A 27,381-nucleotide genomic window follows, 5' to 3' on the forward strand; every position below is an offset into this window, starting at 1 on the left:
CTCACTGTGTTCATAGTAAAAGGATTCGCAGGTTATTGCTGTAGTTAGTTTGTTTCTAAAACAATAAATACACCCAATAATTAGAGGACAAGAAATTTGGAAGTAATTATAGTCTCATGATGATATTTATAACTGATTATATTTTTGTATTGAAAATACAGCTGTGCAAAGCACAAATAATTGTACTCTTGCCTATGAAACAACATTCTGACTGATTGAATGATTTTCATGCAACAAAAAGAAAAGTGTACAAATGAAGATTTGACACTATATCCATGTGAAAAAGAAGTAAGCTTTAGCATACTATTAAAAAGAATACTTAATATTGAAATAAAACACTTATTATTGTATACTTATTTACTTATTATGGAAATAATACAGAGTGAACTGAATGTAATGTTTTCAGATACTTATGTTATTTACAATTAAATGTAAATTTATAAAAATTTATATAAAATGCAATTATTTGAACTTAAGAGTTCTGTTTTAACACACTTAGGACTCAATTACCTTTAAGTATGAAATTAATATGTAATTTCATTGCTCTATTGAAATATGGTTAAAGCGCTCAGTGTAAGTGACAAGCATTTATGGCAAACAAAATATAAATATTTAATTTCTCCTTCGAATGTTATATAAATTATTTAAATATATTTGTAATTACAATGATGAAGTTACAATTTATTACATTTTATCAGACAGTATGTGAACTTTACAAGCATTGAAATAACACACCAAAGTTACAATTTTTAGTATGTTAGTCACAGCAAAATAGTGTCTTTAAAGCACAACAACAAATTATTAAGTGATAACATAATGATTTATAGAATACTTTAATGCTTTTAATTGCTATTATCACAAAGTACACAGAATAAATTTAGAAGAATATGGTCCCCACTGACTTCCATAGTATTTTTTCCCAATAGGCTACTATGGAAGTCAATGGATACCGCCAAATGTTTGGTTACCAACAGTCTGCAAAAATATCTTCATGTGTTCAACAGAAGAAAAACTCATATTGACACAGATTGAGTGAGTAAATTATAGCAGAATTTTCAGTTTTGGATGAATTGTTAAAAGGCAGTCAGTCAAGTGTACTCTAGGCCTTATGCAGCCTTTTATTAGTCTGCAGTTTTATTTTTCATAAGGGTATCTTGGCTAACACTACACGCAAATCTGATTCTGTTTTCAGATCTGATCTTTGGCACCAGCTGTGTAATTTAGTAAGTGATGAAATCTGATCCATTTGTTCGGACAGTGTCCTCAGTGTCTGGGTTGCTTTGGTAATCGCTTCAGCAAAATACTAAGAGACCCTGCTCAGTAAAAACACTTGATTAAAAATAAACTCATTTTATTTGGAAACTGTACATATGGACCACATTAACACAGGGCAGGTATGGGGAGTTTAATTTAGGGACTTAATATTAATCTTTGGTATTAATGTCATTTTAATTACTGTAAAAACAATATGTCAAATAAGCAAGGCCTTACATGCCATGAAAACCATTTCGTTTTAAAGCTTGATAGCCATTACTGTTATAATGAAGTTATATTAAATTAAAAAAAAACAAGGATCTAAAAGATAATATGAGATCCAATAATTAGTGGCCAATAATTAGTTATTTAATTAAATTACACATCGTTCTAAATAGTTAACCCTCTTACGCCATCTACTGTTACACAATATTACTTTAATTGATGGCGTAAATAATCTAAATTCGTGTTTGATATAGTTTGTTGTGGGTTTTAAATAATAGCATATTGTATAATAAATCTGTAAAGTTTTAAGCGACAGACATGAATACGTTAATTTATACAATACATTAATTTTAATCAGGCACATATTGGACGACCTGCGTGTTCCTCCATGTGTTCAAGGACCCCTCAAGATGTCCATGCTTGCCGAACGTGAGTTTACGATTTAAAATGTTTTTTAGGCTAGTTTTATGTTTAAAACATTAGTTGCCTGTTTTTGTAAGATTGTATTAGGAAGGTGTATTCTGTTTGGATTAAGATGGTATATTAAAGTCATTCTTGCGTTCTTCCACGTTGTTTAGCATGATGCTAGCAGACTAGCCATCAATGCTCTTTAATATGAGGGCGAATCATATGAGTTGTCAAATACATATATTCTGTTTTATACTGTATCTCATAGACACACAACCGTTTTCGTAAAGTTTTCTGATACAAAAGTAACATGAAAGTGGATGTTTTTTTTTAATTGCAGTGGTTTACTATTTAGAGATTGTAACATAACGTTATTGTTTTGATATTTCATAAGCTCGTCGTAAGCAAAAGTGGTCTGTGGACCCCAGAAACAGCGCATGGAGCAACGATGAGTCCAAATTCGGACAGAAAATGCTGGAACGCATGGGCTGGTCCAAAGGAAAGGTAACAGGCTTAACACATTTAGCATTAAAACATCTCAGAACTTAAGCTGTTCTAATTCAGGGGAGAATTTTGGCCCATTTGACAGCAGCCAACTACGCTGATCACGTGCATGTGGTGTTATAACTTTAAAGGGATACTCCACCCCAAAATGAACATTTTGTCATTAATCACTTACCCCCATGTCGTTCCAAACCCGTAAAAGCTCCGTTCGTCTTCGGAACACAGTTTAAGATGTTTTGGATGAAAACCAGGAGGCCTGTGACTGTCCCATAGACTGCCAAGTAAATAGCAGTGTCAAAGTCCATAAAAGGTATGTGGAGAGACACAGAGGAGACCGTTGACAAAGGAATTGTTGAATAAAGTCATTATTTTTGTTTTCTTCACTTCCAAAAAGTGTTCCCATCGCTTCATATAACCCAGATTGCACGTCTGATGGCAGATGGAGTATTCTGAAGACGACTTTCATAACTTTTATGGACCTTGACACTGTTATTTACTTGTCAGTCTATGGGACAGTCACAAGCCTCCCGGTTTTCATCCAAAATATCTTAAATTGTGTTCCGAAGATGAACGGAGCTTTTACGGGTTTGGAACGACATGGGGGTAAGTGATTAATGACAAATTTTCATTTTTGGGGTGGAGTATCCCTTTAAAATTGAACATTCTGTCATGTATTATTGAACACTGATATTTTAAATTCTGCCCATATAAATATGCATGTATATATCTGGCTGGCATAGTTGAGGATTTGTTTAAATTGCATAGTATTTATGATAGCCTTCTTGAAAGTACCAAACAAATGTGAATAAATGATAAATAGGGACCATTTTATTGCGATAGGGCCAGTGAAAGTGTTGTCTGGCAAATAAAAACTTTGTTTATTAATTGCTGAAATATTTTAATATATTATTCTTTACTAAAACATGTATACAGATTTATTTAAGCACTTTTTCCTGCTGACCTAGTGGTGTTTTTTGGATGGAAAATCAGTGAACAGTAATAAAAAAAAGACACCTTGTCTTGCTAGGTAATGAAAAGGTTACGGTTCTAACTGTATCAGTATATTCATGTTTTTCCTGTTTTGTTTGTGTGGCAGGGTCTTGGCAAGAGTGAACAGGGGTCTACAGAACACATCAAGGTTAAAGTCAAGAACAACAGCATGGGTCTGGGCACTACAGTAAACAATGAGGTGAGGAACCGTTCCTGTTTGCTTGGCTTTGAGATTCTTTGTTCTGTTTTGTGTTTTTTCAGTCACAATCCTTCATTCTTGATGGTGTTATGTGTTATTAGGATAACTGGATTGCCCACCAGGATGATTTTAATCAGCTCCTTGCCGAGCTTAACAACTGCCATGGACAGAACAACACTGACAGTAAGCTGAATTTTAAACATGAAGTGCAAAGCATCACCACAAAAAAAGGGGTCAATTTAATTACAAGTGAGAGCAGGCCAATCAAACCTTGGGATGTTTATCATTGCAGCTTTGAAACATTTTATTTCTGCCTAGTGTTCACTAGGTGGTGCTATTGTGATGTTAAATTGACATGAAACATGTGCTGTGATCATTGTCATGTTGAGAAAAATCTGGTTTTCATTTCTCTTATGCTTTAGGTGTGTGTAGCCTTATATGTGATAACACTTTTTTTTTTTTGTGATTATAATTTTTGTTATCTTAATTTCTTCTGTTTTTGTATACTTTCAGACCCCACTCAGGAACAAGGTTTTAGTTTGGAGGAGAAGTCAAAGACATCCAAGAAAAGGGTCCATTACATGAAATTCACTAAGGGTGAGTCACTCAATGTCACAACGTCTTGCAAATTAGCCATTATACTGCATTTGACTTTATTTTGAGCAAACTTTGCTGTGAAACAGTGGTTCTCAACCTTTTTGACTCCAAGGTTCCTCATTGTTCACAACAATATTTATACAATAGACCACATGACTTTTCCAAAAAAAAAAAAAAAAAAAAATGTTGTTATGTACTGGACAAGGTTTTGGATTTGTATTATTATTTTTCTCACAATTTGTAACTGATAATACTGTTAAATTTAGACTTTCTTATATATTTAGGATTTTCATGGCAGTGGGAATCCTGGTTTTTCAAAGAAGTGAAAAGTTATCTTAAGAAAGACTTATCTTAATGCTTGATTTGTCATCTTGAGGCACCTTGGAAGTTTGCCAAGGCCCACTGCTGTTAATTAATAATAATAATAATTTGTGTGCCTGTATTCTGCGATTGACCTTTTCACAGTTGAAAACTGTTGAGAGTTGCTCTCTGTATAGTCAGATTTATCTATTTCCCTCTGGTGGTAAAAGGTTATTTCTTTTATTTTTTTCAAATAACCTACATGACGTGTTAATTTGAAAAACATTCATGAAGCAAAGCCAGTTTTTTTTTTTTATTATTATTATTCAATTTCCTTTATAAATTAAGCCCCACCATCCATCACTTCCTGTGTTCAGTAGCTGAACTTCGTACGCTTTGGCTTATGTAGTAAAAGCTCACGGGTCACCGATGCAGTAGATAAGCATGATCAAATTGTGCGGTCAGCTTAACCAGAAGGCCGGCCGCCCCTAGTACAGAACGTCACTTCATGAAGCTCCTAGTTTTCTGACTATCACGTTAACCTGAGTTTGATCTGGCAGTTGAACGATCTCCCTGCATGTTTTGTCACGTACTGTTGACCTCTGCTGAAAGGCTCACATCCTTCCCAGCATGGAAAGCACAGTGGCCTGATGTTTGTTGGTGGTCTTTATGAGTGGGAAATTTATTTGCCCTCAGGTTTTGCATTCTTGATGCTTTGACATTTTTAAGGGTGGTATTTTTAGACATTGTCTCATTTTCCATGATGGATGTTTATAGAAAATGTCAGGAATGTTGGGAAAAATTCGTCATCTCTTATCACCTGAGAGGACACCGTAGCATACCGCTCCTAAGCTTGACTTCCTGTTTCCTGTGAGGAGCATGGGCCAGCGCACTTACTTCTCAAAATGGCCTCAATCAGCACCTGATGAGTCCCACAGATAACACAGCATCCAAAACAATGTTAATGTTGTTGTTGTCGTTGTCTATGTGTTCTTTTTATAGCCTTTGTTTAAATATAAGAAGGAACCTTACTCTCAGTGGATGTGTCTCAGGTCTCATGAGACGGACAGGATATCTCGCACACAACCTCATCACGACCCCCTGGTGTAATTGGGCCACTTCACTAACCTCATGTCCATGACCTCAGCTCAACTCTGATTGGTTATGGCTGCCCTTTGCCTCCATAAGTCACATTTTGTGACTTCCCGAGGTGAAAAAGCATCACTCAAGCTCATTAGTAAAAGACTTCACATTCTAAAACCTTAACCATTTAGAGGGTAAGTCAAAGGTATTCATACTTTTTTCTATGCGATTCCACTGAAGTCCTCTTTGATTATGCTTTATGAAATTCAATTTAAATTCAAATTTTACTGTCATTTTCTTTATTTATTATATAATTTTTTATTATATTAGCATTACTTGTTATTTTAAAATTATATATTCACACCAAATAATTTCCATATTTTTATTTAATAATTAAGATGATCTTTATTCTAAAACCAGCAATAAAGTGAGTAGTTTTGTTTATTCTAAAAAAACCACAGTGGTAAGTTTTGACTACTGTTCGATGTATAGTGTTACCAAATAATTTCCATATTTTTCTGACCATCTCTAATAACCTCCAACAATCCCCCTCTCCACACCGTCCCTGACAATCCCCCTCTCCACACATTGTGAAATCTGATGATGTGCGCCAGGTCTTCAGGAAGAAACAAAGAAGAAAAAGCACCAGGCCCAGATAGCGTTACACCAGCCTGTTTGAAAAACCTGTGCTGACCAGTGGCCCCCATCTTTTCACAGATCTTCAACAGATCTCTGGAGTTGTGTTGAAGTGCCTTCCTGCTTCAAACGCTCCACCATCATCCCCATTCCAAAGAAACCCAAGATTACAGGACTTAAACGACTACAGACCTGTGGCTCTAACATCTGTCGTCATGAAGTCGTTTGAAAAACTAAGGGACATCACTGGACCCTAACCCCCTGCAGTTGCTTACCGATCCAGAGCAAACAGGTCTGTGGATGATGCAATCAACATGGGATTGCACTTCATCCTGCAACATCTGGACAAAAACCGGACTTATGTGAGGATCCTGTTGCTGTGGACTTCATTCGGCTTTCAACACCATTTCCCAACAGCCCTCCAGACCAAACTGACCCAGCTCTCTGTCAGGTGGATCACCAGCTTTCTGACAGATAGGCAACAGCTAGTGAGACTTCCAACAGCTGCTCCACCAACACTGGTGCCCCTCAGGGATTCTCTCAGTCTTCTCGCTGTACACCAACGATGCACCTCAAAAGACCCCTTTGCAAGCTCCTGAAGGTTGCAGACGACACCACACTCATCGGTCTCATCCAGTTGCTTACAAAGATTGCTGGCTGTCTGGTGCAGTTTAACAACCTGGAGCTGAACACGCTCAAAACAGTGGAGATGAAGAAGAAACCCCCCTGCACTCCCCCCAGCACTGTCATTCAGATTCCTGGGAACCACCATCTCTCAGGACCTGAAGTGGGACATGACATTGACTCCATTGTTAAAAAGGCCAACAAAGTAACTTCCTTTCGCCAGCTGAGGAAGTTTAATGGGAGCTGCCCAGTTCTATCAATTGAGTCTGTCCCTGTGCATTCAGTGTGGTTTGGTTCAGCTACAAAATCAGGGACATCAGAAGACTACAGAGAACGGTTCGGACTGCTGAAAGGATTATTGGTAACTCCCCTGCCCACCCTTCAAGAACTGTATACATCCAGGAAAAGGCTCAGAAAATCACTCTGGATCCCGTCACACCCAAGTTACCCCATCTTTTGAACTCTTGCCATCTGGCCGGCGGACAGTCAGGCACAAGAACAGTTTCTTCCCACAGGCGCAATCTACTCCATGAACAGTTAACCCCTCTTATACAATAAAAATGTGCAATATCCTTATAATTATTTGTTACCCCTTCATCCTAGTACATCCCATCTTACTCAATCCAATTCCATTATCATTTATAGCACAAAATGATTTATACACTTATTTAATCTGCAAAGGGTTTTTTTTTATTTTTTGACTGTGTTTGTTGACTTGTGTTGTACTGGAAGCTAACTAATACTAACCACCCTAAATGTCGTGTATAGTGTTGAATATCCTCTTGTTGCTGATTATCTTTCGTCAGGTATAAAGGTGGTTATAGACTATAAAGACTTCATATAGTTCTCTCAGTCTCATTAAGATGTTTCGGACTGGAGGTAGCCGCAAGGTTGCTTGTTTCAAAGATTGATGACTTTCAGAACAGGAGAAAGGCACCAGCGTCTCCTGCGCCCATCTCAGACATGAGCAGTGTAAACCAGTAACCCAGATTTAATTGGCTTTGAACCAACTGATCCAGTATTTCTTGATGTGAGTTGAACTGCAAAGCACTCCTGCGGGTCAAGCTGTTACACAGATGAACGGAACAATTTTGGACCCCCTTCATTAATTATTGACATGATTTTCTTATCAGAAACTAACCAGTCCATATAATATTCAGGTGTCATATATATTTTCAGGCATTTCCTGCTCAGCCAGTTAAAAGAACACCCCCTCATCTTTTTCTTGTCACCTTCACTTCTTGTTCCAGGTCCTTTTCTCCTTGTTTATTGCAACTGAACAGCTTAGAACTTATCCAGGTGTCTTATGAGGCAGTCAATTAGTATTTCGCTTGTCAGATTAGCAAGTCGATCTGAAAAAGGCTCTGTGATTGCTAATCTGGTTTGGCCAGAGTTCTGTCACATTCGTTGCCATCTCAACGGTGATCTGGCTTCCAGCAGGATTTCATAACCTTGTCCTTGTGTGCACCAGTAGACTATACTGCCACTCATCTGTGGTTTGGGTTTTCAGACACTTTAAAGAGTTTGTTTGTGGTGAAAGGAATAGTTTACCACAAAATTGTTTTGCTTTGAAGAATATCCAAGCTATATTTTCAGTATAACGACTATTAATTGAGGACTAGTGCTGTCAAGCTCCAAAATGCTGAAAAAATTCACGGAAAATGTTCCCCGTTCCCACTGTTTTTTTTTTTTTAAAAGAAGAATCGGTTGATTTAGTTCACAAAACTGACCTGAATGATTATGAATTGGACCGATCTAGTTCTTGCATTCAACTTACTGTTTGAGTGACTCATCATGAATCAGACTGATCTAGTTCTTGAGTTCACCTCACTGATTCAATGATTCAGTCACAGTGATTAATAACTTACTATATGGAAAGACTTCCAGTGACTTAAAAGGATACTCCGCCCCAAAATGAAAATTTTGTCATTAATCACTTACTCCCATGTCGTTTCAAACCCGTAAAAGCTCCGTTCGCCTTCGGAACACAATTTAAGATATTTTGGATGAAAACCGGGAGGCTTGTGACTGTCCCATAGACTGCCAAGTAAATAACAGTGTCAAGGTCCATAAAAGGTATGAAAGTCATCGTCAGAATACTCCATCAAAAGATCAAGGCAAATTTGACTTCTCATGACCCCTTTAAATTTCAGTGTGATTTTGCACAAAGCTGTCATCTTTTGAATTTGACTTTTGAATATCTAGAATATAGAAGTCAAGTCAAGTCATCTTTATTTATATAGCGCTTTAAACAAAAAAGATTGCGTCAAAGCAACTGAACAACATCAATTAGGAAAGCAGTGTGTCAGAACACTGGAGTCCTACGGACAAGTTTTTTATGATGGCATTTTTGCTTTTTTTTAAGCTTTAAACCTCCAGTCCCCATTCCTTGCAGTTATGTGGAAAAGGAAAAGGATCAGTACATGACTCAAAATGTTCAATGTTAGTTGCGTTAATCCTCTGAAGGTTTCCAGTGGCATTTGTAGTTACACCCAAAACTAACCTTTTGTTAGTTGATAGATCTCTTTTCCAAAAGTAAAAAGGTCCGTTTTGGGCTCAACTTGTTGTCCACTGTGTTCAGTGTTCGGCCTGGCCTTTTGTTTAGGCGGCTTACAGGATACCTTGGTTACTTGAAGACAAGGTCTCCCCTTTGAAAGCCACGCTGAAAAAGACCCTAGAGCAATAAATAAGCAAGTGTTATCAGGAGCTGCTTGAAGGAAGAGGATGCAGCTGTACGAACAGGACTCGCGGCTAAGACGGGCGCCCAGGCACTCCTGGAGCCTTTGAGCTGCTTGAAAACGGGAGGTTTGAGGTGGGGCCGCCCCTGCACCATTTGTTTTTCCTCAGCCGTTTCATCCCCTGCGACCATGCAACGTGCCCTCTTTTACCTCTAAACCTTTCCTCGCGGCAGGAGTTCAAAACTGTCCAGTGACCCTTGTTCATTTCAATCAATAGTTTACAACGGTGAACGCCACTAGAAAAATATATCCATTTGTCAACAGGTTGCAACCGGAAACGTTTCCTTTTCATCTCTCCCGACGTTTGTGAAATGCATAATAAACACAATTCTCTTTAAATTGACAAGGACCTGACAGTAACATCTTTTAAAGATATATCTCGTAGCGCACGTTTGTTTGACAGCTTTGGCAGAAGCATCTGCAGGTTGAATAGAACCCTGCTGCCCTCATATTGAAGCAGAACTCAAAATGTTTACACAAATGTCCTGTTGTGTGGAATAATGTCAAAGCTCTATAAAAAGTTTCCTTGTTTTTAACCTGTTTTCACAGGAAAGGACCTGTCCAGTCGCAGCAAAACAGACCTAGCTTGTATTTTTGGGAAGCGATCGAAACATGATACAAGAGACCAAGATGAGGTAAGCGGTGCAAGTTGACAACACACACATTTTTTTCAAAATTTGCTACAATAATATTCTAGGTTCAAGTTAATGTAATAATTTTGATTACCAAAAAATATTTCCATTTGTCCTTCCTTTTTTTATTTAAACATAGAAATACTAGGTTAACATGCGGTCACATTTATGGTCCTTCCACACCGAGTCCAAAATTTTCATTTGCGTTTTTTTTTTTTTTTTTTTGTGTTCGCCATTCTTTCCTATCAAAATGCTTGCTACGGATGCGAAAACGCAGAAAATCAAACCTGGTCTGAATTTTTTTATGATGGACGAAAGTTTCAGAGGCAGTGTGTAAACATGATTGACACAACGTGAGGTCGCATTTATATTTTTTAACGTGTGAAAATTTCGGATGAGAATTTTGGACTTTTGTTGTTTTTGTGGGCAAAATTCTGCAATTTTAGTCCACACAGTGCACTGATTTTTTTATTATGAAGGCGAAAAATTTTCCCTTGCAGATTTCACAATTTTCACTGATTTTCCACGTTAACCAACCATGTTGAACCTCCTTAGTTTGAAAGTGACTTCTCTTGACAAAAGTTTGAAAACTATGGATGAGTTACTGTAAATTTGTGATAACCAACATAACCAAGACACAAATGCTGTTTGAAGGGTTAGTTCAACCAAAAATGAAAATTCTGTAGTTAATTACTCACCCTCAAGTCGGTCCAAACCTATAAGACTTTCGTTCATCTTCTGAACACAAATTAAGATATTTTTGATGAAATCCAAGAGCTTTCTGACCCTGCATAGACACTTCATTCCTAAAACTGAAAGGTTTTATGAACGAAGGTCTTACGACTTTGGAACGACATGAGAGTGAATAATTAATGACCGAATTTTCTTTTTTGGGTGAACTAACCCTTGAACCCTAATGTTACTTTAAGATCTGAAATGAGCCTTTCCTCAATGTTGAGCTGACATTTGAAGAGCTACATAAATCATGAGTGTAATATCGATATGTAGCAAAGCTATTGCAGCAGATTGCTTGTCACCTTACAGTCAGGCCCACCTGTAAGCACCGCTGACCTCTGCTTTCACGTGACCTGCTCACAGCAAGTTTCAGGCTGATAATGAGCCGTGTCATAGCATGCAGTCTGACTCCACACACAAGTCACTGTAGGCAGGGATCCCGTTTAAATCCCCTTAACGGATTTGCACCCTCTCTCTCCTCTTTCACCCCTAGTCCTGTCAGCCACCTCTGTGGTCAAATCAGTGTATTTCTGATGATGTGCTAGTGGGCATGATCAAACAGGATTTACCCATCATCTCCCAAGTACAGGAGGCTGTGATAGAAGTAAAAAACAGAATTACTGATGATCCCTTCAAACCCTGGAAACTTGGTTTGGAGAAGTTGGTTTGAAGGGATTATTTAGTGGAGTTTTTGGCTTACACGGCTAGTTTGGATTCAGTTTGATGGCTCTGCCAGCCCATGTTGTGTCTGTATTTTCTTTGTAAGTCACCTTGAATTTGGCATTGTAATTTATTTCTACACCTATTATTTTGTGAGCAGACCCATCTTTTGCTTATTTTTTTTGTTGAAATGTAAATACTATATTGCAGTTTTGGGGTTTTGTTCTTAGTGAGATTTGTATTTCCATAAGGAAATACCAGTGCTTGCGAGGCAGCAGAAGAATAGTTTTAGGTAAGCTTAGGTTTTAAGCTTTGGCTCGTAAATGAAATGCCGCATCAGAGCTGCTTTGCTGTTGTCATGACACTCGGCACGTGCCTCGTTTTTTGGCTGCTGTGCAAAGACGGTGTTGTGTTATATGTTGATTCTTCTCATACAGCATAAAATGGCTGGTTATTTTTGTATTTTCTTAAATCGAGTGTGTGAAATAAATGAAAGAAGACCAGTTTATGTGTCCATTTTCAATGGGAAATAATCTAACAATATCAGTAGGTGATTATCAGTCAGCATTTAATGTAAAATGTATTTAATTTACAAAAAAAAAAATAGATGGTAAAAAAAAAAAGCTATTCCTTACAGGAAGTTCAAATCAATTCATTCTTCAGTGTATAACTCATAAAACAGGAAATTGCCCACATTATTAATGTTTGTTTGGTTTTTAGTGATCTAGTTGCTAAGTGCCAGTGTATATGGAATTGCACAACGATGAGCTGAGCAATTTTGCTGCGTGCTTATAGGATGTTTTATAAACTGAATAGATGAAATAGGGTTTGCTGAACTAATCATCTGCATTTTTTTCCCCTCAGTATTATATTGTTTATGAAAATAAATTCTTAATCTTCTGAACTTTCTATTCATTAAAAAGAATCCTGAAAAAAACGTTTCCACAAAAACGAACAATTAAATGTTTTCAGCATTGACAATAATGTTAATAAATGATAAAAAAAAAAGTTTCTCGAGCACCAAATCACCATTTTAGAATGATTTCTGAAGGATTATGTGACACTAAAAACTGGAGATTTAATACTGAAAATTCAGCTTTACAACACCAGAATAAATGATTTTAAAACATATTCTAACAATTATTTTAAATTGTAATGTTTTACAATATTACTGTTTTTACATGCAGCCTTGAGCAAAAGAGACTTATTTCAAAAACATAAAAAAAATGTTTTGTTCTGTTTTCAAATGTAAATATTATTTTGTTTAGACATTATTATAAGTTATTAAATTAACTGATTTTACATTTTGGCTATATTAGCTCTTTTTACATATATTAATTAACATTGTATATATGTTTCGACAGTCACAGTATGTGCATGTTTACACATCATGAAGTTTGTCACATAAATCCCAGTTTAATTTTCTTAACATTTTCCTCTTGGTTGGCAGTGGTTTGTGACGTAGCAGTTCCAAGTACATTTAATGTATGTGGTCTGAAGCCCCCTAAACTGCCTCTTCACTGAGAAAGCAGCACAATAGCAGCAGCTCATGCTTTGCCTGAATTTGGAAGTGCCGGCAGTGTGCTATAATTTTAATTTTTTTTTTTCAGCTAATCGTTTTGTTGCAGTTTGTTATTGTCTTGCTCTGGAGGGACTTTATTGACCGGATTGAAAACCAATCTGAACAGGCTCACAATGGTATCCCAGGAGGCCGTGTGGCGAAGGGTTGGTGGCGAGTCTTGTAAACGTGGGGCAGTTAGGCCTGCATAGGAAGCCAATGAGGGGGCGTTGTTTATGTGTGCATTGTGTGCTTGTGCAGCGATATGGCCAGTGGAAGATTTTTACCTCGGTGCATGCTGTAGGCGCATCCTGGGTTCACGATGGGGCAACATGTAGAGCTGATGCTTTAAATGCTTTAGTCTGAGCAAGGAGGGCAATTATAAACTTGTTCCATATAGTTTTTGTGACCAGACTTGTCACTTTTGGCTTTTTAGTACATTGCTCAGTTAGTGTTGATGCAAAGTGCCGATCTCACTGCTGCTGTGTCTTGGCTGCCCTCACTCCCACCTCTTGCACCAGGGGTTTTCCTCCTTTCCCTCAGAGTTTCCTGCCAGTCCCTTATCTCTTGTCACAGTGTTCTCTGACTCTGACACACACATGCATGCACATGGGAGGCCGTTCCAAGTCCCCGCTGATCTCATTACCTTGATTTAAGAAGGAGCTGTGTTTATATTTTGTTGGCATAGTAGTCTTATTATTTATTTATTTTTAAGTTACAAATTGATTTTTTGTTCACTGTGGTTCTGATTTGAATTAGGATTCAGGATTCAGGATTCAATACTTTATTGCCATACAACTCGGTGCAAGTTGTTAGCGATTTGCTTCAGTGTGCTCATAACAGGACATCAACAAAATACAACCAAAAACATAGAGCAAAAATACAACAAACGAAATCCCACACAGGATGACACTTGACACAGGCAGGTAAAAAAATAAAGGAAACACACTGCTCACCACATACCTGGATGACAGATCAATTAGGCACGACTTAATTTGTTTCATAATTCATGATGATGGAAAAGTCACATCTCTGAGGATGTTCAGCAAAAATGGAAAGTGACTATATTGCTTCTCCGTCTTTCTGTATCAAAATCCAGTTTGAAATATTGTGATGGACAATAGTGGAACAAGGTGGTTGTCAACCCATTTAATTTAAAGGGTACATAACATACACAGTTTCACCTAATCTCATGTTAATCACAGAAATTCTCCGTCATTCGTCCAAATTATTTTTTAAAACTTTGGCCATGTTTAGCATGAGAATCCATCTCTTTAACACTGTGGACAACTCTGAATAAATGAAACACCATTGTAGCCCCCCTTTAAGGCCCTCTATTCTCAAAGACAAGATATTTCTGGTGCATCTGTTGTAATAAAGCTGCTCATTCCATTTTTTTTTTTAACTCAAAGTAGGAATTAGTGTTGTCACGGTACCAAAATTTCAGTATTCGGTACCGATACCAGTGAAAATCCACGGTTCTCGGTACCAATTTCGGTATCAAAGCAAAACAAAAAAAATATGCTAATAAAAAAAAAAAAAAAAAAACTTTTTATCACTACAAATAGAACCAATGCCATTCTTTATACTTATTTACAATTGTGTTTTTCTACAAGTAGTATAATTATGAAAAACAGTAAACAAGTTTCACCCAAATTTAATTTGTCTTTTAATTAATGAAATTTAAACATTTTATTTTTTGTTAAATAAAGGGGATTTGCTATTAAAATTAAAACATGGAAGAAATATTGTGATTTATTTCTTTAAAAAATAAAGTTTCATAAATTTTTTTCAACAGTAGTAGCAGTATCACATACATTCTACTAAATAATAGTAATATTTCTAGCACAATGCCTTTATGTAAAAATGAACGTTTGTTTTGACGGGTTGCAGTGTTTCCCACCCACACGTCTCTGCCATTCATTCATTCATTCATTCATTCATTCATTCATTCATTCACACAGAGACGTGCAGAACATGCAGGATTCATATTTAAACCAACTTTTGCGGCTTAATTTACAGATACTGGTCCATATGGAGATTTGATTTGATTAATTTATGCTAACTTTGACAAATTCTGTGACTGTCCATATTAAAATGTAAGTTTCATTTTCATGACTGGATTTTGAGATTCCGTCGCGTTTTCTGCTTTGTGGAAATCATAGCGCTGTATGCATCAAGAACCGGGTTGACCGGGTACTTGGTACCACCGGTACTTAAAGAAACCTGGTACCGTGACATTTTCATTTTTTTAGTACCGACTTGGTACCGAAGTACAGGGTCTTTTGACAACACTAGTAGGAATAATACTAAATTTTGAAATTAGTTAAATTCCATAAGTTACAATAACTATACGTTATCTAAGCTTACTCTATTACCAATGGATTTGAATGACTTTGTAGTTGTTTTATTTATTGATTGATTTTTTTTTTTTTTTACTCGCGCACAACAATTTCACAGCAATTACTACCTAATAAAATGTTTTACAGCTTGACATATCTAGAATATTTTAATTATAGAAATTTTCTGTATTTCATTAAATTCCTTGACTTATATGTCCAGGTTTTTAAAGACAGTTTGAATCCTAGTTCCTAAATAAAAATGACATTTGAGGAAATACAGTACCAGCTTACATCTTCATTTTTAGCTGTTTTAGCTTATTTTCAAACTTTTGTCTTATTTTAAATTGTTTTAGCCCATCCTGCAGCAGGAAGTTTGCTGAGGCCCCCTAGTGGGCCCCGGCCCTCTGGTTGATAACCATTGCTAACCAGCATGTTGGAGAGACAGCATTGACTGCTGTCTGGAGGCCGTGCTGCTATCCATCACTGCCTTCTGCTCTGAAAGATGTGGGAAAATCTCAAAGGCAGGGAGAGTGATGTTCACGACTAGCACTTTTGGAATTACTATGTTTTTTTTTTTGTGCCTTTCTCACAACTGTCAGCTTTACCTGATCACAATTTTTTTTATTTTATTTTTATTTTTAGCTTTCAGTATTTATTCCTTATGTCTTTCTTATTATTTTGTTCCCTCCCCATCTCTTTCTGTCTCGTTGGCTCGTTCTCTTCTCGGGGGCCTTAGTTAGGCTGTAGGCTTGTGTGTACAGAGTCATGAGGAGTGGGTGTGATTTATCTCCCTTGGCCCCTCCGTAGCCCCCTCCACTCCGGCAGGCCCAAAGGAAAGAGCCGAGTTTGCTTGAACGTGGCTCGGTTTGCGAGGCCCCAGCATTAGCTGAAATAAACCCTCCTGCTGCTGGTGAAAAATGTCTTGTGATTGGCTAATTAATCAGTCAAAAGGGGAGCGTCGCGGCCTGTGACTTGAGGGACCCAAGCAGGCGACCGCTGAGGGCCCGCTGATAAATGGACTCCCTCCTGCTTCATACATCAGTGAAACTTAGTCATTTTTTACCACTGCTCTTTGCGTCAATGGTGGATCGCTAAGGCCTACACTTATATATTTCGCGTGAAACTCCATCTGTGTGTGTGGAATACATTTCAGACAATCGTCTGATTTAGTCTTTGCACTTTAAATTGCTCACTAAATATTGTCTATTCAGCATAATCTGCACATCGAAGTTTTAGGTTCAAAATTGTTGTGTCCTAGATTTTTCAGTTTGAAGCAGCAAACAATAGAGTTTGAAAATTGCATTGATAAATTTGATTTGTTTTGACTGTAATCTAAATAAGTTTTGTATAATTCTGTATAGATTTAATTATTTTTATTATGCTCATTATTGCCTTCGCCATTTATTTTGGCTTAAAGAGATCCATTGCTACCTGTTGCTGGAAATCCTTTGCCCTAAAAACAAATTTTACAATATACACAACTATTCAAGTATGGAGTCAGTAAGATAAAAATGTATAAATGTAAAGGTTAAGATAAATATAAAGATAAAAAAAAAAGTAGGCAAAAAGGACATTTATGAGGTTTATATAACATACAAATGTTTTCTAGATTTCCATTTCAAATACATTCTGTTCATCAAAGAATCCTGAACTAAACATGTATCATGGTTTCCACAAAAATATTAAGCAGCTTTTTTTTGACACAAAACTGTAGTAATGATGCTGAAAATTCAGCGATTTGCAATCACAGGAATAAATTAGTATGTAAAATATATTTTCTATTAAATAGAAAACCATTATTATAAAATGTCAGTACATTTTTACTGTTTTTACTGTATTTTTAATTAAATAAATGCAGGCTTGGTGAGGATAAGAGACTCATTTCTTAAAAAAAAAATTAAGTTCTTAATTTTTTTTTTTTTTATTGTACCTGAATACCCGAGATGAAATTTTGCAAAAAATTAGATGTATATAATATTATTATTATTATTATTATTATTATTATTATTATTTAAGCTAGAACAATTTGTTAGGAGCTTTTTTTTCAGCAGAGGAAATATTCTGTATACATTTAAACTACACTCTTCCTATGTAAATGTAAATATGTATGTACATATACAGTTTATATATGCAGTATATTATTACAGATTGTAAGAATTGGGTTTTCTTTTCGTAAAGTATGTGCTGAGACAGTTCATGTCTGGGGTTGTCTCCATGGTTCCAGTCAGGCATCTCCTCGCGCTGTTTTCAGGGGTTGGTGTGACCCTCTGTGGCCTCTCCCACTCCCACGCCAGCTCCAACACAAAGCCCTCAGACTGGAGGGTGGTACCTGTAGCTGTTCTGAATCAGCCCACGCCCGTCCTCATGAAGGATCGGCAGCCAGTTGACTTACCCATTCCCCTGATGCCGCCGCCTCACCAAATGAGGAGAAGAGGCTGCACTGTTTGGCAGATGAAGCGGTGAAGGGGCGAGAGGCAGCAATGTCATTGGCCGCCTGGGAGTCTGCTGGTGGGCGGAGTCGAATAATAAAATGCTGCTGAGGATGCAAAAGTTGAGCTCCAAATATGCCAGCAGGCTGACGTGGAGCTTCATCCTCGTTTAACATGTTATACAAATTTAGAGATAACACTCCCCATTTGACATCTTATCTTATCTTAGCTTAGTTTAGCTTAGCTTAGCTTAAAATTTTTAAGCTTTTTAAACTTATACTACCATTTAAAATTTTGGAGTTAGGTTTTATTTTTTTATTTTAATTTTTGCTCTCTTATACACACCAAAACTGCAGTTATTTGATTAGAATGTACAGAAAAAAATGATAGTAGTATTCTTTGTAAGCAAAGTTCATATGAACAGCACTTACTTGAAACTAAAGTCTTTTGTGTCTTTTGATTAATTTAATGCTTGCTTGCTGAATAAAAGTATCAGTGCATTTCAGAAATGGTAGTGAATGTTGGAGCCATGGCTTCGTGATTAGCATTGTGTTTTGGTGCTTTTGTGGGTGGTGCAAGTTCAAATCTGGCTTGCAACCTCTCCAGGTAAAATTTTTTATTATAGTCTTATATTTCAATTTCACAAAGGAACGTGCAGATTTTTTGTCCAAGCAATAATAAAGGACACATTTAATTTATAATTCGTCTTAAATCTCATTTTGTAAAAAAAAAAATTGTGAATGGAATCGTGAAATCAAAATTGGGAATCAAATCGAATCGTGAATTGAGTGAATCGTTACATCCCTAACTTTAAGTATAAAAACAAACTTTTTTTTTCTCATGACTGGATCAGCCCATGGCGTATTATGACTAGAGGATTAGTGCTCATTTAGGAGCAGACAGCAGTGCGCACTGGCACGTTGTAACCATGCGCTCCATTGTGTTTAACTTCTCAACTAATGCAGTAACCGACGCCTGTGCACCAGTGTTCAAAGACATGTTTGTTTTCGAGCGGGAGAGCCCTAATATGTTCTCAGATAACATCTAATTGCCTCAAACAAAAGCACGGCCTCCCTTACGCTGTTGACTGGGATACAGAATAATGAAGAAACGGACCGAAATGACTGCTTGCTACATACCCTTAGGCAGCTGGCTTTACGCCCATGCCAACCCACTGACACGTACAAATTAACGTGAAAATAAAAACGCCATTAACTAAAAAGGTTAACTGAAATGGCCAACTTCTGCAGTCATTGTTGGCCCAGGCAGGGCTGCCCTGGCATGATGATTACAGTACGAACAGAGGAAGCTATTCGCCTGACGCTCATAAGAGCCACCACCGCTGCTGTTTTCGTGGGCCTCGCCTTGCATTTAATCACCGCCAGTTTAATCTAATAAATCACCGCAGGGCAGAGAATAAATGGTGTGTCCTCCGTCTTGGGGCTGACACATCAGCTCCTTGGAGGGCACGGAAAGGCAAGCACTTTACAATGTAAAGCAAGCAGAGTTTAGTGATGATGCCCTATGCAGCGCATTGTCGCCATTTGTTACTCATGATAAGTAATGAAGTCTGGGGTTGGTGGAGAGGTCTGCATCACGCCAGCTTACTGTTTGCATTAGGTGTAGGTCTTTATTCAAATACCTCTTCATCCCTTACACCTTCATTTGACCTGTTTTATTCATTATTTTTTCGCTCCGTTTCATTGTTTTAATTAATATTGATCATGTAATTAATTGTAAATAATTATTGATATAATAATAACAACAAAAGTAACAATACAAATATACACTAAAGAAATTATTTTAGGTTTTATGGTGTATGTTAAATTGGTATAAAAATGTTAATAATAATAGTAATAATTTAATTTTTATTTATTTATTATAAATTATATAAATATAGTAGTATAGTGTATAATTATTTTTAATATACAAATTTAACAAACCATGCAAGCTAAAATAATGTCTTTTGTGTGTCGGTTTATTACTACTACTACTACTACTATTATTGTTAAAAATAATAACAATAATAATAATAATAGTAATGGTTTTATAATAATAATAATATTAATAATACTACAAGACATTTTAAATAAAAAATATTATGGTCATTGTTATTGTTTTGTTTTACCATTTTTACATACACAAGGCATCCTAAAAATATATTTTGGTGCATATTATTATTATTATAATTATTATTATTATTATTATTATTATCATCGTTAATAATAATAATAATAATAATTCAAGAAAATGTTAATTTTTTAATACAATTTTAACCTACACAATGCATACAAAAAATTTATTATGATGCAGATTATTATTAATAATAACAACAAAAGAATATGCAGCTTTGCTTGTTTGTTTCCATATCTGTATAACTTTAGATCCACTGCTATGAAGCCATTTTTTGCAAAGTTCGAATGCATCCTTTATTTTTGTTTGATTGCATGTGTTCTAAGAAGTAGTCTGAAGTTTTGAGTATGTGATTTACATAGTGTTTTTATTGCTAAGAGCATTATGCTTATGTACATTTAAAGTACCTGAGAAACATGAATCAAAGGATGGCTTGTAATTGGACTGTTTGCTTTGTTCTACTTCGTTACATTACATTCACGTAATGTATTATATCATGGTACATGTTAAAATGCTCATTAAAGCATGCAAAGCACTGTATTGCGTGGGTGCCACCTGTTTTGCTGTCCACCCACGTGAACGGTATGAAGGATGGTGCGGCAGGTCCTTTCTCCTCATAAGAGAGGGACATCTGGGTAATCTGGGTCCCGATCCATAAGCCCAGGCCACCACCAAATTTATAATAGTGGCAGGACAATGAGAACACACTCGCACAATCAGCCCTCTTCCCAATATCTTCTCAATATTATCCATCGGCCTGTGAGTGTAATGGGCCGGGATCTGTTTTGTTTAGAATATAGTTTAACTTGGAACCCTCAAAGGAGTAAATTATCTTCAAATGCTTCTGTCCTCAAAAATTGGGGGATAAGAAGAGAAAAACACAGTGTTTTTTTTTCTCCGAATGAAGATGGATTGATCATTCAACTCCAGCTTTTACCATGCCCTTATCTATAGTTGATGTCCCACCAAGATCTAAATCACTTATTTTATTTAGTCAGGAACCATTATGTAAGTTTTTAAGAGGTTTTTTTTTTTTTTTAGTTTTTTTTTTTTAATCCTTAAGAGTTAGCTTAACATTTTTTTCATAAAGTCAAGTCTAGTTTGCAAGATGCAATCAAAGCAAGAGAGACCAATACAAACTCTTAACACAGTGTCTTTTTCTTAAATATTTAATATTTAATTTTTATTTAATTTTTTTATATATTTAATATTTTATATATTTTTTTATCATGAGAACTGTTTGTACTGTGTCCACTGTATAAAGTGTTTAGTAGTAGTAAGTATGAAATCGCCATAATTGAAATAATCATAACTTTATATATAGCACAGTATTATTGCACCAAATTGCAGTCTTTAATCACTGAAAATGTTCTACACTTGATGATGGCCTGAGAGCTAAATAACAGGGATCATGATTGGAGAAATATGAGAGAGAATTTAAAGTCTGGTTTGCAAGGTACAATCAAAGCAAGAGACAGCAAAGCACACTTTAATACAATTTTTTTTTTTTTAATATTAAAAAATATCTATTTTTCAATATTTATTTAAGATTGTAGCACACTACAAATTGTGAACTTACCTGTACCTTGCTTGTTCTGCATGCCCACTGTATTAATGTATTTATACATTTATTTTTGACGGTTTAACATCCTCAGCTGGGATTATTGTAAAAGTATTGCGAAATATCGGTACTGGAAATTATCATAACTTTATATATAGCACAGTGTTATCGTACCATATTGCAGTCTTTAATCCCTGGACACTAGAAGTTCTCATTGCTGACGCAGCATTTGCAGTGCTAAACTAGCGTAGTCAGAGCGCCGTGTCTCTATGCAGGAAGGAATATTACTTTTGTATTATAAATAAGGGAGTCTCTGACATGCACAGAGTGGGACAAATTAGTTGCAGTTTTGAGCAGCAAAATCAAGAGTGTTGTCACAATTTGTTTTTTTTGGTTCGTGAACACATTTCGACTATTTTTTTTTTTTCCCACTGTCCCTGGCTGCTTCAGACTGTCTGCTGCGATGTGTTGGCGTCAGCGGCGATGTCTTGTTCTTCAGTTTCCTCATCGTGGCCTTTTGAATGTCCCGACACCCCCCTCCAAGTCCTGCCCCGCTGCCGCGCCGCCCCCACCCCTCCAGCCGCCCATGCCTGGGGAGAGCGGAGCAGGAAGGAGCCCATAGCTCCTGCTGCAAGGGCCTTATCTGAGCGCTGCACACAGTTCAGGGAACGCATCCTCTTCCTGGGGCCTCCCATCTGCCAGGAGCAGAGAAAGAACGAGGGGAATGTGGTGGCAGAAGAAGCCAGAGAGTGTCTGAGAACATTCGGGGGCAATTTTTGATGTGTTTACACCCTCATTAGGACGTCCAAGCAGAGTCATGAAACATGGACTTGCGTTATCTCCGTGTCAGCCTTCCTGCTGGCTTGTTTGTTTGTGTGCGCGTGCATGTATGTGCTTGCCTGTGTGTGGTATAACCCAATCCGTGCTCAGCACTGTTGAGGGAATGCTACCAGCAGCACTTCTCTCTGCACATTAGAGAGATAAGCCTAATGGAGGTCCCCAGGCGGTGAGACGTCGCACCACACACACACACACACACACACACACACACACACACTATCACCACCTCTCCGATGAAGAGGATTTCCCTACTCGCTCCATCTCTCTTCCTCTTCTACTCGTTCTTTCTCTCCGGAGAGTAATTTCACAGTGTGCTCCAAAATGCCCCCCAGTCGTTTCTCTAAGCCCCTGCTACACGCCGTCAGCCGCATCTCCTCTGAAGACCTCTTTCGGTCCCCCTCCAAACCAGAAATATAGATTTTCTTTTATTTGGAGGGAAAAGTGAGACTTCTGTTTTAATGAGCCCACATGTGCAGTTCTCCACTCTCCCTCTGGGCAACGTACAACCTTTGAGGGACCTGTGGCAGCAACTTGTAGTCACCATGACCATCTAGAACAGTAGTTCCCAACTCTGGTCCTGGTCTATCACCATCTCTGCATTAAACAATAGACCCATCGGCTTGTCCTGAAATAGGAGTTTCGATAAAAATGTCCACTGGACCAGGGTTGGGAACCATTGATCTAGAACAACAGTGGTTCTCAAAGAGAAAGTCCCCCAAAAAATGAAAAATCTGTTACTTATGTTCATGTCATTTACTCATGCTCATGTCAGTCCACTTCATTTTTCTCCTGAACGCAAAAGGTGTTTTGAAGAATGTTGGTGACCCAACAATTTCGGGTGCCATTGACTTTCCATAGTGTTTTTTGTCCATACTGTCAAAATCAATAGGACCTGAAACCATTTAGTTTCCAACATTCTTCAGAATACTCTCATTTGTGTCACATGAAAGAAAGTCATACAGGTCATACATGAAACAACATGAGAGTGAGTAAATTATGACAGATTTTTCATTTTTTGGTGGACTATCCCTCCAACAAATTTTGCTTGGAAGTCATGGTGACCACAGTCAGAAAATGAAGGTGATGTAGTAACCCATTCTCGAAATTGATGCTCTGCATTTAACCCATCCAAGTTCACACACAGCAGTGAGTAGTGAGCACACACCCGGAGCAGTGGGCAGCCATTTTTGCTGCGGGGCCCAGGGAGCAATTGGGGGAAGGTGGAAGTGAACGCTGTACATTCACTCCCAACACCTGCAATTCCTCCCACTACTGAGACTCGAACCTGCAACCTTTGGCTACGAAGGCAGTGAAGACTGGCGTCGCTTCTGTTGATGCCCTTCAACTGAAAATTACAACCAAGAGCTGTACAATGTGGCATTGTATCAGTATTTTATTTTCCGAATTGTGTATAAAATGGCAATAGGTAGCACTAATAGCTAACTGACTGCAACCATTTGACGTCATAGATGCAGAATGCTCTATAATGGTGCCACCCATAGTCCAAAATATGTATAAAACCAGACATAATTTACATATATTAAGCCATACAAGTCTTAATACCCAGGTTTCCTTTTAAGGCACTACTGCAAATCTTTTAGGGTTAAAAGAGGTACAAGGATGTCCCTCTGAGGGTATTGCCCCAGTGACAAGCTACTGTACCCCTCAAGGTAAAATCTGCTTTTTTTAAGTTCAACATAGTATTAAGATTTCTAATAAAATAAAGTAATAATTAGTGCTTTCAAACAATTAATCGTTATTAATCGCATCCAAAATAAGTTTGTTTACGTTTATATATTTGTGTGTGTTGTGTATGTTTATTATGTATATATAAATACACACACATGCATGTATATATTTAAGAAGAATGTTATATGTAAAATATTTATATAAAATATAAATTATATATGAATATAAATATCTACATGTATACATGTATATGTGGGTATTTATATATTAAATATACACAATACACATATATTATGTAAACAAAAACATATTTTGGATGAGATTAATCACAATTAATCGCTTGACAGCACTAGTAATAATACAATATTAAAAATTTTTAATTAAAATGTGAACTTTTTTTTTTTTTTTTGCTTTTGGCGTTCTTTCTACCATTTGTTGCCAATCATTTAGTTCTTGTTCCCTCTCTCCCTCTATTATCTCTAATCATTTAAAAATGTGGGGAAAAATAACAAATCAATCTGCATAAAGAAATGAAAAATCATAGAATGGGTTCATCCTTGCATGTTTTTTTTTTTTTATTTTTTTTTATTACTTCTCTCTGGTGATGTATGCAGAACTTCTCCAATCATTTAGTTCACTTAAACCTGCCCTTTTCTAACAATTGACCACAATCTTGCATCTGCCTCTATCCAATCAGCAACTGACAAATATATCCAAGTCCTGCCCTGCTATTTTTATTTTCTCTTTCGATATTCTGTTTTACTCTGATACATCACAATACAGAAAAAGACTGATGATCCACTACTGTTACATCACTACTTTGCAATTATTATAATATATGACAATATAACAATAGTGCTAATACTACTGCTAATAATATTGTTTTGACATAAAATATTTTATCATAATGTTTTAGTTCTTCAGCATTGTAAGTAGTCATATGTATTTTGTTGTTTCTTGGCTGTACAAAACCTTTGTAATCTTTTTTTTTTTTTTTGTCCAGTCCCTCCATACATCTTTTGAAAAATGCCGTTTTCACCAGCATCTCTGGCATAATGTAGAGCACCGGCGTGGTTTAGCGCCGGCTTCAGAGCGGGTATTCTTCACTGCAAATCATTATGCATTGAGGAGGCCATTAGCAAAATGAAGACGAATGGGAGAGAGAGTCACCGTGATAAAGTATTGGAGGACGACAGTTTAATCTAAAGTGTTCCTCTGTGGTCTTTCAACATAGTCACTGTGTCGTGCTACGGTTTGGCCTGTTATGATTAAGCTGTATGCTATGCTAGAATGTTTGTTCTTTCTCTTAAAGCTTATAATCACTGTCTTAGTTTGGCCAACGCAAGCACTGACTCTAACTCATCAGGCAAGTTTTTCAGGAATCAGTTGTTTAATCCAGTCATTTACACAGTGACTTCTAGATAACTCCCCCTTTTGAATCTGTTTCCTCTTTATATATACATGGTGGGGAATATTATACAACACAGCGTAAAAATACATTAAGACATTAACAGAATCAGAATCTTGACAGATTAAAAAAAGAATAAATGTTTTCTCTTCAGACTTTTTTTTTTATTTAAACTAAGTGTTTTGTAAATGTCTCTTAGCAGATCGTTCAGCTGAAGTTCAGTGATGTCCCTAGATACTTGGGACAAGTCTCAGCATGACTGGATTTGATAGACACCAGTTTAAGCATTTAATGACACGCACACATAGGGGTGTGTGCATCAAGGTGTTGAAATTAATTGAGGGGTTGTCCTGTTCATTCCTAACAGACAGGACTCAGTTTCACTGCTGGATGTGATTAGTTTATCAGTTTGTTCCACTTTTTTAATAGTAATGGCAATAATATGGATAATAATGAACTATTAGTATTATTGTAAATTAATAATTAGGATAATTATATTATGTTTTCAGATGTTATTATATATTTAACACTAGTCATTTTTATTTAAACAAATAAAAGATGGTGTATAATTACTTTAGTAATATTGTTAATTTGTTTTTATAAAAAAGTAATATAGATATAAGTATAATTACAATTTATCTTCATCATCATCAAATATACCAATAAATTCATTAATTTTGAATTTTATAGTACACTGCATAATTAATTTTATTATTATTATTATTATTATTAATTGTATGTTTGGTATGGTTATTGTTATAATGTATACAGTTTTTATATTTTATATTTTAGTAAATTACTAGAAAATATACTGTAATCACAACAACAAGAATAATTTTGCTGTTTTAAAAAATGTAATAAGATTTATAATTAAGCTGTTCATCATCATCGTCGTCATCATCATCATAAAATAATTAACCAATAAATTTATTTATTAAGAATTTTTCTTTCATAACTTTGTATTATATTTGTCTAAATCTTTTATTTAGGGAAGCAGTGGCCCTGACTCTCAGGAAGAGAGAGAAGAGGACAAAGACACAGACACTAATCCCAACCCAGAGACACAAACAAACACGGTGACCAGCACACTGACCATGCAAGAGTACTTCGCCCAGCGGATGGCCCAGATCAAGAAGACACAGGGAGGACGAGACCCAGCCGCATCTTCATCTGAGGTCAGCAGCAATGCACCTTCTCCACTGGCTACATCTGCCTCCAAGGAGGACTCCCCGAACAGCAGCGATATGGAACAGTCCAAAAAGAAGAAAAAGAAGAAAAAAGACAGGGAGAGTGAAAGAGATGGCGTAGAGGAAGATGCAATGACCTCAGTAACAGGCGAGAGTGGTGAAGAGCCAAATCACTCACAGAAAAAGAAGAAAAAGAACAAGAGGAAACGAGAGGAGCGGGATGAGGATGGGACTGAAGTGTGCAGCGCCCCTACAGTAACTGAAGAAGACGCTCCCACCACGGGAAAGAGGAAGAAGGACAAAAAAACATCTCTAGAGGTTCATTCAGATACACCTAAAACAATTGAAATTGAGAATATGGACTCTAAAGTTTCAGATAAAAAGAAGAAGAAAAAGAGAGAAGAGGATGAAGAGGAAGGAGTGACTGAAGAAGGGGTGTCCAAAAAGAACAAGAAAAAGCTGAAACGAAAATGATTTTTTTTTTTTTTACAATTGACTGCTCTTGACTCTAGACTCTTTGATACCGTCGTGATTTTAATAGTGAGATCACCAAAATGAATGGCAACAAAGCCTATGAATTTAAAGTTATAACTGGTTTGTATCTCCATATTTAAACTATGAAAAAAAAATATTAAAATCATCTAAACTG

General features: G+C 36.6%; 1 protein-coding gene across 2 annotated transcripts; it reads left to right on the plus strand.

The window, feature by feature from the left end:
- Window positions 1–1,735: 1,735 nt before the first annotated feature.
- Window positions 1,736–27,381, plus strand: pinx1 (PIN2 (TERF1) interacting telomerase inhibitor 1). 2 transcript variants are annotated; one of them, XM_042746342.1, is made up of 7 exons: window positions 1,736–1,908; window positions 2,282–2,391; window positions 3,488–3,580; window positions 3,682–3,763; window positions 4,094–4,177; window positions 10,108–10,193; window positions 26,535–27,381. In XM_042746342.1, the coding sequence occupies exons 1-7, from the start codon at window positions 1,890–1,892 to the stop codon at window positions 27,204–27,206; spliced, it is 1,146 nt and encodes a 381-aa protein (XP_042602276.1). In that variant the 5' UTR covers window positions 1,736–1,889; the 3' UTR covers window positions 27,207–27,381. The 2 variants fall into 2 exon arrangements, with proteins under 2 accessions (XP_042602276.1, XP_042602278.1); XM_042746344.1 differs by lacking the exon at window positions 1,736–1,908 and adding an exon at window positions 1,999–2,017.

Source organism: Cyprinus carpio, chromosome B20 (assembly GCF_018340385.1).
Source record: "Cyprinus carpio isolate SPL01 chromosome B20, ASM1834038v1, whole genome shotgun sequence".
Taxonomy (NCBI): Eukaryota; Metazoa; Chordata; class Actinopteri; order Cypriniformes; family Cyprinidae; genus Cyprinus; species Cyprinus carpio.

Bases quoted from the DNA above. Each gene is read 5' to 3' on its own strand.
- pinx1 (XM_042746342.1), top strand. The intron at 3,764-4,093 runs GTAAGCTGAATT...GTATACTTTCAG, and splicing joins TGGACAGAACAACACTGACA to ACCCCACTCAGGAACAAGGT. The intron at 10,194-26,534 runs GTAAGCGGTGCA...TCTTTTATTTAG, and splicing joins ATACAAGAGACCAAGATGAG to GGAAGCAGTGGCCCTGACTC.